The sequence below is a fragment of the Chinchilla lanigera genome, unplaced genomic scaffold (assembly GCF_000276665.1).
Source record: "Chinchilla lanigera isolate Chin_1 unplaced genomic scaffold, ChiLan1.0 scaffold00011, whole genome shotgun sequence".
In the NCBI taxonomy this organism is placed as follows: domain Eukaryota; kingdom Metazoa; phylum Chordata; class Mammalia; order Rodentia; family Chinchillidae; genus Chinchilla; species Chinchilla lanigera.
The window spans coordinates 26,934,152-26,951,855 of record NW_004955412.1 but is presented as its reverse complement, the minus strand read 5'-3'; the positions used below and the strand labels follow the sequence as shown (position 1 = coordinate 26,951,855).

The window sequence follows — 17,704 nt, the reverse complement described above, 5'->3', positions numbered from 1 at the left end:
CTTCAGTATTTTGTTTTAAGATTATAACATTTCATTTTTAGCCTTTACTTTTGGATTCTAATAGTAAACGTTTCTGTCTGAATAGTTACTTTTTACTATTAAATTAGGTACAAAACCAGAACAGGACCTTTAATTTTGCTGTGTTTAGCAGACATTTGAAAGTTAGCACTTCTCTATTTATTATTTTAGCACAGCATTAGACATTCTCTTTGTTTTTGTACCACCACAGGCTCCAGATCCTGTCCGGTCGGGGCAGAGAAACCTGTGGCTGACCTGGAGACCCTCCGGGTAGCACATTGGGCTTCAAGCCTGCATCCCGTCTCGAACTACACTTCCCACAATCCCATGCGGTGCCTCCCGTGAGGCCTCGCGAGCGCGAGCGCCAGCAACAACTTCCTCCTTCTCAGAAGGCCGCGCGGCCGGCGACCCGCCAGGTAAGTGTGGTCCTCCTGAGGAATGTGCAGGTGATTTGTAGCTGAGTGGTTATTTCCCCCATCCTCCCTTTCCATACTTTCATCTTGTTTTCAAGAAAGCCCTGGTAAATGGAAGTGGGACCTCATTTAGGACCGTTTTGCTTTTGTGCTTGGTACTTCTGGAAGAAAGTCGCATTAATTCGACCCAGCAGCTTAAAGAGTCCTTGGACTGGAGTTAAATCTCTGCTGCACAAAAATTGTGCTCAAATACCGAAAACGTAGAAATCGGGAGCCCAGTAGTCTGTGGAAGGGGAAGGGGGTGTGGCAGCAATTTTCAGATTATTTGGAGGATTGCTTTACACGCCGAAATTGCTTTTCCAGTATTAGTGATCATCATCTTTTTTGGTTGATTTTATTGGTACATTTTAGATATGCGCAACGATCACGTCTTACAGGGAATTTGAACCGAACATAATTATTAACGTGTCTCTTAATCTTTTATTAGGAATGCTTTTGATACTGTTCCTCTCATTCCTTGTTTTTTGAGATTGACTCGCTTTTATTAAACTTCATCTGGTAATGCTGTTTTATAGCAGATGCTTATCGCACACCAGTTCCCCTTTCGTGGCAATTTGGTGGCCCCCTCTGTGTGTCATATGATGTCTGAAAACTACTTGCACCTCACCCTGAGACAAATATGGTGTGCTGGAGGAAGCACTGCACTGGGTCTTGGCCTTAAGTTCTTTTCATCGAAAATTTGACTCTCTAACCTCACCCCTGAACCCAATTCTTCAGCTAATAATGGGGTTAAACTAGGATAACCTACGGTTAACTTTGGGAACTTTTCGATTTTGGTAATTTGAACTTTGAGACCCAGAACAGAGAAATTCACTTACTGTAAAAAATACCATGTAATTAAAAAAAAGTTGTAAAAAAATGACCCAGAGTTGTTTTAATTTTCCTGTGCTCTGTTTGTAAAAGCGGATGGATTAGTCCATCCATATTAGATTAATATGCATCTTTCCCTTAGTTTCCATAGTATTCTACTGACTTTTGAGGAGACATCTACTGTTGGTGGGTAGGCTGCAACTTTTATGTATCTAAAGTAAATATATCCTACACTTCTCTGAGTCAGATTACTTCTCTTCCTGATAAATGCCTAACAAACTAAGTGAATACATTATGTAGACTCAAAATATACATTATGTATTTTAGCAATGGTAATGGTCAGTTCATGTTCTACAATTTTTTTTAACAAGGAAACGATTTCTGCTGTCCCCTTACAGGCTTCAGTTAAAAATGTTAACTTCCACATTTTAGATATTCTTCAAATTAGAACTGTCAAGAATGTAAGTTGCAGAGTAAGATGATCAGAATTAGTATTTTGATCTGTACCCAGTTTGGATTAATTTTGGTGTTTATGTTTGCATAAAATTATGATTCCAAATGTTAGTATTCTGAAATTATGCTATAGGGCAGGAATAACGTTTCAGTGACAGGTATAATTCCAAAGAAAATCTGTAGCAAACTCTAGAAAGCATGGTATGCTAGAATTGACAACTGGAGTTTATCACTAAATTGTCTGTGAAACAAAACTTGGGTTAGGATTCCGTGTCATAGATTATTTTGAGGCATGTATTAAAAAGCATTTTACATAGTTGCCTGGATTTCCTACTTTAATAATGGAAGTTTATGCCATGATCTTTCTTTCCTTTAAGACTGTATGGAAAAGGTTTTTATTCCTTCCCTTTGGCTCTCATTATTTAGTTGATGAGAGTGCAATGGAGAGTATGACCAGAAGCAGAATCACAGCCTAGGTTTGAGATCATCTTACTTTGGGAAGCATTTGCTAAAATTAGGGGTCAAACTCATGAGTTTCCAAAATTCTTTAATAGATAAACTTAATGCCCACCAGCTTTAAACCACATTAAAACACAGTACTCACATTGGCCCAAAGTGAGGCAGCTGTCAAATACAAAACAGTGCTTACTAATTTGACAACAGAGGAAGACCAGGTAAGTTTTTCCTGTAATTTCTGTATTTGAGAGCGGTAATTTGGAAGTTAAGTTGTATCTGATAGTTATATGATACACAGCAGGGGAAGACTAATGGTGGGTGAAGTCCTTATTCTATATAATGTTCTGTGAACTTTTTAAGGCAGTTGTTTTTATTTAAAAGGAAAGGGATGAAGAACCAGGATATCCTAACTAATCCTGTAGCAGGAGAGGCAGGTTTTTTAAAAAGACTTAAGAAGAAAAAGGGAAGGGAAGCTTCCTGGGCATGTCACCATTTGCAAGGTCACAACGAACACCCCAACGAATGGCGTATCTTTTTTTCTCAGTTGGTACTATGTAATTGTTTGGAACATAGACATGTTGAGGCTTAGGCTGGGGTTCTGGTCGGGAAAGAAACCTTTCTCGGATACTCCACCGTACCTCCTTCCTATGATCTTCACCAGGCAACCGCATTGAGTCCCAGTCCCTTTTATATTCAAAATATCGGGCTACCCGGTCTGTCTTGCCCCGATTTCGGCTTAATTGGTCCAGCCGTGGAAGAATAAAGGACTTGGGTCTGCTGGCAACAATCAGGTCTTGTTCATAAGCTGGAGGGCCCGATCCCTCTCCTCGTAGATAACAAATGAACTGATCTTGTGAAATCCCTTGGTATTCATGTGGCTGATCAAATTTTTGCAGACTATCCACTGGGGACTCCCTGTCTTCCTGGAACTGCAGATTCATCAGCCTTTGTTTTAAGTCCCAGAGATCTGCATCACTTTCTGTGCCACACTCTGATTCACTGATAATTGACTCATCTGTCACTAATACTTCCCCATCTGGCTTTCTGCGCAGCACCTTTCTCTTCATCACTGGCTTTCGGAGTCTTTGAGAGGCCTCTGAGACTGTTTGTGAAGTGACAGAGCTTTCTACATGTGGGTACTGCAGTTGCACAGGAAGAGCAGGTTGCTTCCCTGGGGCTACTGAAGCTTTACTGTAGGGATCATACTGGATAGATTGGGCCTCTCTCCTGACATCTCCCTCACCCTGCCCTGCACAGATATGGGCAAAAGCTGTGGCAGCTGCTAACATTCTTTCTTCTGGGTCCATGTTGGCCCATTTTTGTCTATCAGGTCCTGTGAGTTGCTCCATTGCTTCCCCAACACTGTAAGACTGTCTGCAAGAGAGAACACTGGTCAGTTTTCTGATAAATTTCTAATGCAAACTGGTCATTCTGTTTCAGTTTCAGAGTCAAATGGTATAAGAATGGCTAAGGCAATTATTAACTCAGTAATTATAGTAAGATGAGTACAGGGTAGTATTGGGACAGTTTAAGAGGGTCGTCAATTCAGCTCTGTGCAGTCTACTACCTGCTTTATTTCTACTCTCATTCACTACCACTTTTTATTGCCTTGCTGCATTTAGTAGCTCCTATGACATGATAGATGAGTTCTGGTATAATAAAAGCCTAAGACTACACGTTATGGGATGTGCTCCTTAGTGTATATTATGTAATATAGTTAGAGGGTACTTTATGTACCTGGCATTATTGTATGTGCTTAACATTTATTAAGTCATGTAATCATCACAACTGTGGGATTAGTTCCTTTCCACAGATAAGTAACAAGAGGCACAGAGAACTTAAATACCTTGTCCAGAGTTATAGATAGTAGTAGAGCTGGATTCCAACTCAGGCAGTCTGATTTCAGATTGAGACCTTGCTTTTAACTGTAGCTGTAACCGTGACACAATCTCAACAACCATCAAAACAGCACTATTGTGGCAGCATACTTAAATATGTAGGCATGCATATGCTCCCTGTGCTTTAGTAATTTTAACACACCTTAAGTTGCCAAGATAAATCTGTTCATTCTCGTAGTCTGCCATAATTTTAAATTCAAATCAACCAGCCAAATAGCCAGTGTTTTATACTAGATTTAAGATAGGTATCTATTGCCTACTCTCTTATGTGTTTCTACTGTTTTAAGCAAAGGTTTTTCCCCTCTCTGGCTAAGTTTCAATCTCAAAGGCAATTTTGTATGATTTGTCTGTAATTTTCTGTATCGTGTACATTCTTTATGTACTATAAAGGAGTTTGTTACAAACCTGTTCTGAATCTTAGAGATAATCATAGTGACCCAGCTGATCTAGTACATGTAGAATTACAACTTTTGTTCACAGTTGCATCAAATTCCAGTGTGTGGACATACCATAATTTACTTAGCCACTTCCTTACTGATCTAATTTAGGTTTATTGTCACTTGTTAAAAACCAGTGACAATCTTATAAGTTTTATATACCTGTGCAAACATACTGTGTAGATGTTCAATTTTGATAGCTGTTGCTAAAATGCTCACCTCTAAAGTTGTACCAATAATATATTAATAGCGCTTGGTTCTATATACTTCCTCCCTAAAGTGCTGTACTATTGAATTTGCTCATCTTTGCAGTTCGTGAAAAATTGTTCTTACATACTTTCCATTTATTTAACTTGAGTAAAACTGAGCACCTTTTTATTTGTAAGCTTTTTTCTCTTTTGTGAAATGATTGATTTTCTCCATGTACCTCTCAGGTTGTTGGACTTTTTCTCTTTACTAATGTTTTTGTTAAAAACTGATCATATATTCATTATATATATATATAAAATAATTTGCCATCATTCATTTTTTTTACCTCTCAGTTTATGTTTAGCTGGTAGTAGTTTTTATTTTTAGGTATTCACATTTTTTTGTTTTCTGCAGTGTCTAAGATTCTAAAGTCCTCTACTTAGAAAAGCCTTTTCCACTGCAACATTATAAGAAAGAGTCTATTTTAAGCAAGCCATCATTTTCTTTTGGTTCTTTCATAGTTTCACTTTTCACATGTAAAGGTTTAAATTGCAGATACAGAAAATCAAACGGCCAAAAACTTAATGAACTATCTAGACTTATAACATAGCCTTAGAGTAGATGTGAAGATATCTTCTATAACTAAGTAACCATTAATTACAGATTGCCTAGACTGTCGAATTTTAAGGATATGGTATAGCTGTCCCCAGATTACTGTAATACTGTATACCAGGATTACAACTTGGATATCTAAATTGCATCATTAAACTGACTTTTGTAACCATTAATGTACAAAATCTTGTCAGAACAATAATTTGGCTTAAAAAGATGAATAGGGCGTAATTACCTTTTTTCTGTCATCAAAACTGCTTAAAATAAAATCTTGTCTCTAGGTTCTGCTTCCAATGTGAACTATAAACACTGATAATATTTCTTCAGTTAGGTTAGCTTCTGTAGGATCACCTTTAAAATAGAATATTAGATGACAGAACATAGATGTAGAATATCTGATACTGAAAAGCAGTAGAAACTCAGTTATAAGCAGTAGAAACTCAGTTATATAACCATAGAAAGAACTCATGATTAGAAAATCTGAGTAAATATAATGAGAAATAAAAAAAAATATAAGGAAAATATCAGTAGCACAAGTCCTCAATCCATCTGTTAATGAAGACTAATAGAATGAAATCTACAGGTATTTCCCCAAAATTTTTAAAAGAAATAGTAAAAAGAAACTTTTAATAGGTAAATATTTTTTCTTTTCCCCTATAAATTGGTCGGATAGGATGTAAAAGAATACTATCTGTGGATGATCAATCCATAATAATTAGCTGTTGTTTCTATCTTTGGGCAAACACAAGTCTATACCCCTCAGCATCAAATTAAATCTCACATGCCATTTGAATATGACAGTGCTACTAGCAAAGAAACTAGCACTGAAATTGTATTCCTTTGCTTTCTTTTCAAGTAGGGTGGAACTGTATTCCTGGGGCTGTCATACCATGGCTGAAACAGACACTGACAGAAACCAGATTGAGAAACTCCTAAAAAGAATACAAGAACTGGAGCAGGAAGTACAAAGACTTAAAAAAGAACAGCCCAACAACATCAAAGACCCAAACATTAAAGAAAATTCTTCAGGATCTGCAAAAGCTAAGCGTGCATTTGATTTCAGTGCCCACAGCCGAAGACATGTAGCCCTAAGGATAGCCTACCTGGGCTGGGGATACCAGGGCTTTGCTAGTCAGGAAAATACAGACAATACCATTGAAGAGAAACTATTTGAGGCTCTGACCAAGACTCGACTGATAGAAAGCAGACAGACATCCAACTATCACAGGTGTGGGCGAACGGACAAAGGAGTTAGTGCCTTTGGTCAGGTAAGGATCTTTATACTGTTTCTCAAAGCAGGCAGTACCAAGATACCCAAGTGTACATACTGAGTACTGAAATTATTTGTATTGTGTCTCTTAAAACTCATCATCTTTCCCTAATTCCACAGGTGATTTCTCTTGACCTTCGGTCTCAGTTTCCAAGGAACAAAGATTCAGAAGATCTTAATTTAAAAGATGGAGTCAATGATGATGCCAAAGAGATCCGTTATACCCACATTCTCAATCGGGTACTTCCTCCAGACATCCGTGTACTGGCCTGGGCCCCTGCAGAACCTAGCTTCAGTGCTAGGTTCAACTGTCTTGAGCGCACTTACCGCTATTTTTTCCCTCGTGCTGATTTAGATATTGTAAAGATGAATTATGCAGCTCAGAAGTATGTTGGTACCCATGATTTCAGGAACTTGTGTAAAATGGATGTAGCAAATGGAGTGATTAATTTTCAGAGGACTATTCTGTCTGCTGAAGTGCAGCTAGTGGGGCAGAGCCTAGGTGAGGAGAGATGGCAAGAACCTTTCCAGTTATGTCAGTTTGAAGTGACTGGGCAGGCATTCCTTTATCATCAAGTCCGCTGTATGATGGCTATCCTCTTTCTGATTGGCCAAGGAATGGAGAAGCCAGAAGTTATTGATGAGTTGCTGAATGTAGAGAAAAATCCCCAGAAGCCTCAATATAGGTAAGTTAAACTGAACCAAACCAAACCACTGTCCTCTCCTCCACGGCTGACTGCTATAAGTCATTGATTCTATCTTCATGAAGCTTTTAATATAATTTGCGGAGTGTTGGGAACATGTGGGAAGGGGTGGTATCTTCTAATTTTCTCATTGTTTTTACCACATTAGTAGACATGTTTGGACCAGGCTCTTTAATTAAAAGGACATTCATTCCCACATCTTCTAACTTGAATTTATATTAGCAGCTATTGTTAGCTTCTGGTTAAATTAAAACATGAATATTCAAACTTTATATTAAATCTTCCTTGTTTTGTATTACTAAATAACCATATATTACTGTACTTTGGAGTTTTTCCAAATTTCCCACTTTTAAAATGGTAGGAAAGGCAGAAAATAGATTTTTCTTTTGAGAACAGGATGAGGTCACATAGATACCATTAACCACTTAATGGTTTAAGTGTGACTCAGGCAGTGCATTTATGTACTGACTATTCCAAACGTTGCTTGGGCAGGTGTCATTTCAACCAGTTGATTCTTGCATGATGTAACACTTGCATGTCTGTTTGTTTATATTGAATATTTTTGCATTTTTTAAAAATTTAGAACGTTGTATTAGCCTTGATTTGATTTCTAGTGAAATCTAATAAGTTGCGGTTATTTTATTTTACTAATTCATGTTTATTTGTGAAAAATAATCTATATGTTTACCCTACGATCTATAATGTAGTTATTGTATGTACATTAGATAAATTTTTTTTTTTTTTTTTTTGGTTTTGGTTTTGGTTTTTCTCCGGTACCGGGAACCGAACTCACGACCTTGCGCTTGCCAGGCAGGCGCTTTTGCCGCTGAGCTAAATCCCCAGCGCCTTAGATAAAATTTTTATACTTCTCCAGAACTCAGTGATATTCTTTTGCTATACAAACAGACACATTTGGAATACTTAGACTGGATAGGAAGGAAGTTCCAAAAGATCTACAAAAGAAAAAAACTGAAAAAAGGAGAAATAGTAGCATATCGAGAGGAAAAAGCCTCTTATAAAATGGAAAGACAGAAAAAAAAACCCTTTCTTTATTGTCAACTATTCATATTACAGGAATGATAGAACTGTGGGTGGTATTCACAGAGTTGATCATAATCTAACAAGCTATCAAAAACAGAGGGAAAAAATATTATAAACTGTTTATGTACCTTCTGGACCAAACAATATGGAACGTGTTTGTTATTTATTCAAAACAAGGGGTTCAAAAACTCATTTATAATTTAGATTAGGTCTAAACTAGATCTAATAGATGAAATAATTGAAAAATAAGAGATAATAAAATGCCAACCAGGATGTCCATCATTGATGCCTCCTTCATCATTATGTTTAATGGGTAGATATTTTATAGAAATTATACTACCCACAGGAAAAAAAGGAAAGGCCAACAAAACAGTGTAAAGTGTATTGTTTAAAGATAGTAATGCAAAAAGAATTTGGAAAGAGACTAGATACTACTGGCCAGATTGTAACACTGCATTGTGTATTGAATGTTTTAAGATATACCATACACAAAAATGACTGAATAAATTTGATAAAATTGTTGGTTTTATATTTCCTATTATCTTAGAAAAATTAATGAAAATACACGCAATTTTTAGTCATCCTATATTTAAATAATTGGACTGGTAAGTGGCTAATTCATTCCCAATCTAAGAGAGTGCCACCAATAAAGTTGGATAATTACTAGTAACTGTTTTAAATTTTATAGCAGTGTGATAGACATGTCAAGTCACTTCCAGGTGATTTGTTACCACTGATATTTACTTAACATAGGTTATATTAAAAAAATACAAAGTCGTTCAAAGTTAAACTTAGTTGTTAGATACTTACTGTTAATATCAGTGGGTTCCCCTTCCCCATCTTTTAACTCAACTAAACCACAGGATTTTATTGGTAGTTACATATTCTTATACTGTTTCTTTTCTCTCTAGCATGGCTGTAGAATTTCCTCTAGTCTTGTATGACTGTAAGTTTGAAAATATCAAGTGGATCTATGATCACGAGGTTCAGGAGTTCAATGTTACTCACCTACAACAACTGTGGGCTAATCATGCTGTCAAAAGTCACATGTTGTATAATATGCTGCAAGGACTGGACTCTGTTGTGTTACCCTATACAACAGGACCGAAGATGGATGGAACAATAGAGTGGAGAAACATTAAACCTTCTGTCATAAAGCAGACCAGTGCCTTTGTAGAAGGAGTGAAAATGCGCAAATATAGGCCCCTCATGGATCGTCCTAAGTGCCAAGGCTTGGAATCCCGGATCCAGCATTTTGTTCATAGAGGACGCATTGAGCACCCACATTTATTCCATAAGGAAGAAACAAAAGCCAAAAGGGATTGTTGCGATACACTGGAAGAAGAGAATACTGTGTTGGACAAACCAAAAAAGAAGGTGTGTGTAGATGGAGAAATTAAAAGCATAATTTAATCATAGCAAATCTATTAGGGTCTAAGAGATAACAACCTACTAGTGTAGGTAGGTAGAAAAGAAATACAAAAAATTTTATTGCAAGAACTTCTGGAATTCTGATGATCTGCTCTCTTTTTTTTAAAACTGTAAGGTCTGATTAAGGAAGTTCTTGCTTAAGAAAGAGACCAAGCTGGGCATGATGGTGATGCCTATCATCCAAGCACTCAGGAGCTTGAGGCAGGAGGACTGCTGTGAGTTCGAGTACAGTGTGGGGTATATAGTGAGTTCAAGGCCAGTCTGAACTGTATAGTGAGACCCTGTCTCATTAAAACCAAAAAAAGAGAAATTGAGACCAAACATTTTCTCATTCCTGTCCAAAGGAGTAAGAGATTAAAATTAAAAAAAAAAGCAAAAAGCAATTATAATTTATGTGTATCTGGAAACATGTGCCTTGTGTTTAAATTCATTAAAACCTGATCCCACAAGGGTCTGCTTCATTTTTATTCTCATCTGAATAATTCCCATAAAAAACTTTGCCTAAGTATCTTACTGTCTAAGACCGAATTTATAAATACGTATTAAATTCAGTTAAGGATTACTGAAATGGGCATAGTGCCAGGTGTGATGTTATCTAGAATTTAAATGAGTTAGACACAGTCCTACCCCTTATGAGACATACAAATCTAGTGCAGATGTAAACAAACTTTTTCTGGAAAGAACTACAGTAAATATTTTAGATTCTGTAAAACACATGATCTGCTGCATATTCTTTTTAGCAGCCATTTAGAAATGTAAAAGTCATTTTTAGCTCATGAGCCATACTGTTTGCCAACCTCTGGACCACCTGTGGTTTAAGGATAGTTATAACCAAAAGGAGATATTTAAGCTACATCTTACAGAACAGCTGGGAATGGGTCAAAAAACAATAAAGCAGAGCATCAGTGTATCATAGGCAAAAGATGCAGTTTCTATAAAGGGTTAGAAGTATAACATATACATTATTCAACTATACCTTACATTGAGTGGCAAAAGCATAGTTTAGGAAAAAAGAGTCACATCTGTAGAGCCTATATTTTCCTTTAAAAGTTTGAATGCTACCTGGAGAGGCCAGTGAAGAAAATTTCAAAGTTAAACTTATATAGCAAAAATAATGCTCTCGGTATACTGTGGATTGGAAATGAGCAAGACTGAGGGCAACGGGACCAAAAAGGAGGCTGTTGGGATAATCAGAGCAATAGATGGTGTTTTGGAGCAGATCTGTAATAAGGGGACTGGATAGAGGTAGATGAATGAGGTTAAGGAAGCAGAAGCAGCCAGACTGTGGTTGTGTGGAGAACCAAAGTAGGGAGGCTTTTAGGATACCTTTTAGATTTCAGACATGAGCACATGAGTAGCTGGTATACTACAGACTGAAAGGAAAATGAGGTGGGCCTTTGCTTGTTCTCAAAGCAAAGTTAATATTTATAAAGAGCTGTATTTATTCAAAAGAGTTCCCAGTTCTTTCATTAGCCTTTGTAACAAGATAAATATTAAAGTAGATTTACTGAGACTTCTGTTTAAGGAATAGTGTTCTTACTGTAGTGTGTGGCCCATGTTTATAATTATTTACTCTTCCTGAGATCCAAAGTTTTATTTACCAACCAACAATCCTGTTTCAGATTCCAAAGATACAAATATAGATTCTATCATCAAACTGCTGTTTTAGTGTAATCACTGAGCATAGTAGAATATCTTAACATTTAAGGACAAACCAGAGTTACTTTTCAGTTTCTTACCTTATTTTAGTGTCTCTTGATTGGCAATAATATTCACATTAAAAACCTAGGGAAAAGTAAGAGAGCTTTAAATCATTCCTCATTTTAAGAAGTCAACTCTAAAGCAATGATATATAGGACAAAAGGCACCAAAAGCTCTGCTCAATGATTCTGTAGAAACAAAGGAGTGTATCAGGGCCTCATACTTTAGGTACAATCCTATCAAGATTGGCTAGTTTATACTATCAAATCCAGAACAGCATTTGGTGACTCCATTTTTGATAGTTACTAGAGAAAAAGGACAAGCATCACAGATGGACCAAATACAAATCTCAAGTATACCTCTGCAAAATCACTTATCAGAGTACAGTGTTTGTACAAATTGCAAAGTCTTCACTATAGTAGGGACTAAGTGTTAGAAGCAAGTGAAGTACAGTTTAGACTTTACTTTGTCCATTTTTTAAAATGGAATTATTTCAGTAGGTTGTCAAGTGAGTTTGTATGTACAAATATTCCTTTGTAGCGACTCTGAGTTAAGAGGATTTTTGACACTAGAGATTTGTAATGGCATGTATATTATAATCAGAGTATTCTTTCCTTTGTGTTTAAATTATGTCAGATTCTCATTTTTTCTCCTTGAACATATGTAACGAGATGTTTGCAAAAAGTAAAATGCAAACTTAAAAAACCCATAGGTCACTGTCAGTTCTTTTTGTTTCTGTAAAAACCGGACACTCTTTCTCTTAGAAACTTTTACATAGCAGCTAAAGTAACTTAGGTCTTATAGATGAAAATGGGTACTGTTAACCAAATTACCTAACAGTATCTTTCTTTTGAAAATCTTAAGTGACCCAGTATCCCAGGTTTGTTCAGTTTCAATTTAAAGGATTTCTAAGGTGGACGGGGGAAATTTTAAATCCAGATAGATGCATAGGTGAGATTCTAAGCATGACAAAGGAGTTACTACAGAGTTACAAGTTTCTATAGCATGGGACAGGTAAACAGTAAAGCATCACAGCATTAAAGCAGCCTATCATGAAAGCAAACACTATAATCAAGGTAAAAGAAACTGGAGGACTTATAATACGTTTAAAACATTAATTCAGATTACTCTTAGAAAGTCATTGAAAAGGGCACATCTATAATCCCAACACTCTGGGAAGCTGAGAAAGGAAAACCCCAAGTTTAAATCTTACCTGAGTAATTTAGCTAAATGTACAAAATAAAAAAGGGTGGGATGTAGCTCAATGCAAAGGCCTTGGGTTCAATCCCCAGTACTGGGGGTAAAAGGCATCTTTAATACTATGTAAGTTGGGGTAATGAATTTTTCTAGAGGAGTTTTGTCATTTTGATTTAGAATTTAAATTGTGCCGTACTTTTAAAGCCACAATCCACTTCAAGGAATTTATTATGAGGAGTTAACAACATTGGACAAGAATGCAGACATATACAAATAACCACTAACATTTTAGGATCAAGATGAAATTGGAAAAAACGTAAATACCCATCATTAGGGGATTGGTTAAATGATGTATGGTACAATACAGCCATAGCAAGAAGTAGCATACAGTCATTAAGAAATGCTAATCCACATCTACGTTTGACACAGAAACATGTCTCAAAGTATTCCTCGCTGAAAAAGGCATTAATCTTTTTTTTAAACTAACAACTTTATTACATTAAAATATCCAATTAGTACTAGTACGTTTTGTAAGGATATTCATTTAAATAATGTATATACTTATAGTGAATATACCTTAAGGAAACCCAAATATGAACAGTGTTTTATTTGATGGTTATTTACGGATGGTGGACTTGCAAGTATTTTTTCTCCTCTAATGTACTTAGTATTATCGCTTGGATTTTTTTTTTAATACAGCAAAAAAGAAAAAAAAAAGCGCGCACAAATGCCTGCTTGTCCAATATATCTCTTTAGAATAAATTTCTAGGAGGGGAAATGGCTTAGGAATTATGGTACAATTTAAACTGTAATGCAAAATACAAACTAGAAAAACTGATTCCCTAACAGAGTATAAAGGTGCTTACTTCATCAGACTGTCAGCAGCACTGAGTATTGAAAAATCTTACCAGTCTAAAAGGTATAGCCTGCTGTGATGGCACATGCCTGTAATCCCTGCACTCTAGGAGGCTGAAGCAGGATGATCGCAGGTTGGAGCCCAATTTAGCAGCAATTTAGCGAGACTTTATCTAAAGACTGTAAAACATAAATAAAAAGGACCGAGGATGTAGCTCAAGTGTGAAGGTTCTATGTTCGATCCCCTGTACTTCAAAACCAAAACAAAACCCTGTAATTTTTTTTACTTGCTTTAACTACGCTGTATAATTTTATAACTAAGAAGTCTTATGTTCACTTCGGGGTAGGACCACCCAGAGTCATTCCATTTTACCTTCGCCCCAGTAGGCAAACGCGTCTCTCTCGGTTACACTCAGTGGAGCCGGAAGGGGAGAAGGCTTTGCTCCCCCTTGGAGCAAACACCACCCGGCGGCGGGCTCCTCCCTGGGGACCGCGCCTCGAGGGGCCGCGGGCGCTCTCAGCCGCGGTGGGGGAGGGCCGCGCCGGCAGCGGCACCCACTGTGACCTCGGGCGGCGGCGGCACAGTGGGCTCACACGCGTCAGGAAAGCGCTACTGTGTCCGACTCACCGCGAGGCGAGTGTGACGGAGCCTGGACTCTAGGGAGGGAAGCCGCAGTTCTGTACGACCCCTTCCCTCTCCGCACCCGCCTCCCCGGCCTCCGCCCACCTCACCGACTCGCCGCAGTCCTCTCGCCGCCCGGAGTCCCGCAGCCCCTCGAGTAGAGCGAGCGCCGCGAATCTGAGTTAGCGCGACACACTCGCGCAGGCGCACATCCAGCCCCAGCGCTCACCGGCCGTTAACCGGCTGGCCGCAGAGGTTTAAACCCCGGGACTCGGCCCCGCCCATCATCTCTCTTATTGGTCCTGGGGCTGAACGTCCTTCCCTGCTGCATTTTGATTGGCGCATATTTTCCTTCCCGCGAGGAAGCCCGGGATTTAGGGCATAGGGTTGGAGGTATCCAGACCCGCCTCGCTGAGGCGCGTAATCTGTGCCGTTGCTGTGTTGCCCCCTGGAGTGTTAAGAATGGTGGTGAGGTTGGATCTGGGGAGGGAGGAGTGGACTCGCGGTCCTTGGTTGACGGCGAAGTAGCTAGGTTTTGGGGGACGTGGATTTAATGTCAGGCCACAACAGCGGGCTTAGTCTCCGCCCTCGCCAACTCCGGGCGGGCCAGCGGGGCCTGGGTATCTGCAAGCTTCTGTGGGAGGGCGCGGCGCTCTGAGTCCTTTCCTTCCCACAGCTGTGGAGGCGCCCTGTGCTCCTGCCTCTTCACTGCTCCGGCCGCTGACTGCTTTACAGTTTTTCTCCGGAGTGCTCTCCATTATCCCCTTCACATGATCTTACTCTCCAAAACAGTACAATATATAAAATGGCTGACATTTAAAAAAATCATTATTTTGTATATGTACCTGCTTAAAAATGGCCCAGTGCTTTGGGGATTTCTGGGATGAGATCTGGAAGAGAAGAGGTTCCTCAGTTCAATATTCTAGTCACTGCCATGCATCTCATCTAACAATTTGTTTTCCAAGGCCTTGCGGTTCTCACGTTCAATTTACACTATTTCTTAAATCCAGGATTCAGTGGGAGGAGAAAATAATCTTCCTCCAAACGCTTTATATTACTTCTTATCCCCTACCCCAGTCCCTTCTCTCAGGGCCTCGGCACTACCTCTAAGGCTCTTCAGATTTGTTGAGAAAGAAAGTAGAGTAAACAGAATAAGAGAGAAAATGACAGAAACGTGCTGTGGAGATTTAAATGTCCCTACCGTTCTATTTTCAACACCGTAATCCTATTTTAGTGCATGCGTTTTTTCCCATGTTCAGGTTTGGTCATCCCACACCTGCTTGAGTTTTTCTTTAGCATTCAATCTCCAGTCCATACGTTTTAGAAGAGTAGATGGGCTCATTCTCTACCTAGTGCTTGGACCTTCAGCGTACACCTTATGCCCCTCCCTCATTACTTTCTTATTATCCTTTAGGTTAAATTTTGATTTTTGAATTTGCCTAACTCTGATCCCCATGGCTTCCTGAAATCCACTGAATCAAAGCCATCTAAAGTGTAGTAAATGAAGAATATTCCAATCTTGCAAACCCAATCTCATCTTTAACAACAACAACAACAAAAGATAGTATGGAAATCTCAAACATTAAAAAGAAATGGGATATAGTGAAGTCCAGTGAGCTCAATATCCAGCTCTAGGGATTGTTAACTCATGGCCAGTCTTGTTGCCTTTACCTTATTGCCCACATACCTTCTCTTGTAATATTGTTTTGAAGCAAATAACAGGCATCTGAAATAAATATTTCAGTATAATCTCTGTAAAGATATTTTAAAAGTGTAACAACACTATTTTTACACCTAAAGTATTTAATGTATGTAATATCAAATCTCCAGTTTCACTTTCTTATTTTTCTCTTTTTTAGTTTGCATCTTTGAACCAGTGTCTAATCAAACCCACACATTATGATTGGTTGGTATTTCTTTTAAATTTCTTTTAGTCTATAAGTTCCTCCTCCATTTTCCCTTTGCAGTTTATTTGTTGAAAGAACCAGGTTGTTGGTTGGCTCAAGTTTCCCATAATCTGGATTTTGCTAATTACATCCAAGTGGTGTAGTTTAACATGGCTTCTTTGCCTTATAATTACACCCCAGCACTCTTCCATATGCTCTCCTTAATTAGGTATAATTGGCTTATTAGCATCCTTATAGGTTCAAATACTACTTTCAGCTGGTTATATGGTCATATTTAAATAGACCACTCCTTTGTGATATCTTTGTTTACCTCATCCTTTTGTTCAAACTCCCTCAACTGTAGTTCTTTCTGGTCTGGCCAATTATATCATGTTTCTAACATTTTCATTTCTTCCCTGTTTTAGTCTTCCCAGGACTGCGGGAACAACAGTAGTGACATAAAGAATAGCACAGGGAAGATAAGCCACATATACTGGACATTGCTGCCTCCTTTACCAGCCTTTTTGTGCATCCTCTCTTTCCTAATCTCATTGCTCAGGGGCTCAAGTCCTAGCATTCTGAAGTCTATGTTATCAGTATATTAAAACTATGCTTTCAAGATAACTAGTGATCTTATTAGTCAATGCCAGTTGTCTTGCTTAGTCCTAAAAGGAATATTTGATAATTTATTATTTTTTACAATTTTAAATGTTTATTGAAAAGCAGCTATACTTCCACTCCATGGTAACACATGAAAACAAAACACATTGATTACAAGAGTATTAAAATATAAAATAGTGATAATTTATTTAATAAATATTTATTGAATACCCATGTTAGGTACTGTGGTATATCTTGATTTGCTCATGAATTTAAAAAGACACAGTCTCTGCCCTTACGAATTTTCTTGTTAGATAGGAAAAATTGACATTGATCAATACAAATTATTGTAAAATTACAGCATAGTCAGTCAGTGCTAAGAAGGCAAATTTTGAATAATGGAAGAACTTGGCATAGTGTCACTGCACCAAGAACTGAAGGATAAGTAGGTGAAAGGGTGTAAAAGGTAGAGGGGGGAAAAGCATATGTAGAGGTGTGTGAGGGTGAAAGCTTAGAAGTTTTAGGATATTGAAAGGGGATATTTAAAAAGATAGGTAGAGGTGAGACTGAGAAGTACACAGGGACCAAATCATGCAGGTTATGTAGGTCAATGTGAGGGATTTGGTCTTTACCGTAAAAGCTAAGGAAACAAGTATTTTAAGCAAGATTTAGGTGTGTAATGTGACATGTTCAGGTCTGCATTTGAAATTGTTGTAATGAGAATGGATTTGAGAAGGTCAAGATTGTATGTAAAGTCCAAATGGGAGATAGTTGTATATTCCAGATGGAAGATGGTGGTAGCTTAGGCTAGGATGGTAATGGCCAGAGATGTCAAAATGGGACAGATACATATATATATATTTATATATATTTATATTTATATATTTTTATATATTTATTTATATAAATATTTATATATATTTATATTTTGTGGCTGAAACATATAATGTTTTTTAATAGTTTTGTCTTTTAACTCATAGTAGGGTTAAAATGGCATACCATTTTTACAGTTTCAGAAAATTCTGAGCAGACTATGTGTATCAGTTAGGGT

General features: G+C 37.8%; 2 protein-coding genes and 1 long non-coding RNA gene across 10 annotated transcripts; 2 read left to right on the top strand and 1 right to left on the bottom strand.

The window, feature by feature from the left end:
* Nucleotides 1–331: 331 nt before the first annotated feature.
* Pus3 (pseudouridylate synthase 3) lies at nt 332–10,019 on the top strand. 2 transcript variants are annotated; one of them, XM_005378481.2, is made up of 4 exons: nt 332–434; nt 6,203–6,614; nt 6,737–7,302; nt 9,273–10,019. In XM_005378481.2, the coding sequence occupies exons 2-4, from the start codon at nt 6,237–6,239 to the stop codon at nt 9,772–9,774; spliced, it is 1,446 nt and encodes a 481-aa protein (XP_005378538.1). In that variant the 5' UTR covers nt 332–434; nt 6,203–6,236; the 3' UTR covers nt 9,775–10,019. The 2 variants fall into 2 exon arrangements, with proteins under 2 accessions (XP_005378538.1, XP_005378539.1); XM_005378482.2 differs by having other exon boundaries at nt 364–434; nt 6,206–6,614.
* Hyls1 (hydrolethalus syndrome 1) lies at nt 2,285–14,396 on the bottom strand. 7 transcript variants are annotated; one of them, XM_013511232.1, is made up of 6 exons: nt 14,273–14,396; nt 13,919–14,202; nt 13,599–13,725; nt 11,532–11,577; nt 5,582–5,697; nt 2,285–3,584 (listed from the first exon to the last, which is right to left on the bottom strand). In XM_013511232.1, exons 5-6 carry the CDS (start codon nt 5,593–5,595, stop codon nt 2,660–2,662), a joined length of 939 nt encoding a protein of 312 aa, XP_013366686.1. In that variant the 5' UTR covers nt 5,596–5,697; nt 11,532–11,577; nt 13,599–13,725; nt 13,919–14,202; nt 14,273–14,396; the 3' UTR covers nt 2,285–2,659. The 7 variants fall into 7 exon arrangements, with proteins under 7 accessions (XP_013366686.1, XP_005378533.1, XP_005378532.1 ...); XM_005378476.2 differs by having other exon boundaries at nt 14,278–14,396; XM_005378475.2 differs by lacking the exon at nt 13,919–14,202.
* A 149-nt stretch (nt 14,397–14,545) lies between these two features.
* On the top strand, nt 14,546–17,488 carry LOC106147893. Its single transcript, XR_001232925.1, has 3 exons — nt 14,546–14,635; nt 16,027–16,073; nt 16,479–17,488. It is a non-coding gene; the product is annotated as an uncharacterized LOC106147893 (long non-coding RNA).
* Nucleotides 17,489–17,704: the final 216 nt, after the last annotated feature.

What these genes read in the sequence shown, in the direction of transcription:
- Pus3 (XM_005378481.2), top strand. Translation starts at nt 6,237, where the DNA reads ATGGCTGAAACAGACACTGACAGAAACCAGATTGAGAAACTCCTAAAA. An exon ending in GAGTTAGTGCCTTTGGTCAG is followed by an intron (nt 6,615 to 6,736) that starts GTAAGGATCTTT and finishes CTAATTCCACAG; the next exon opens with GTGATTTCTCTTGACCTTCG. An exon ending in CCCCAGAAGCCTCAATATAG is followed by an intron (nt 7,303 to 9,272) that starts GTAAGTTAAACT and finishes TTTTCTCTCTAG; the next exon opens with CATGGCTGTAGAATTTCCTC.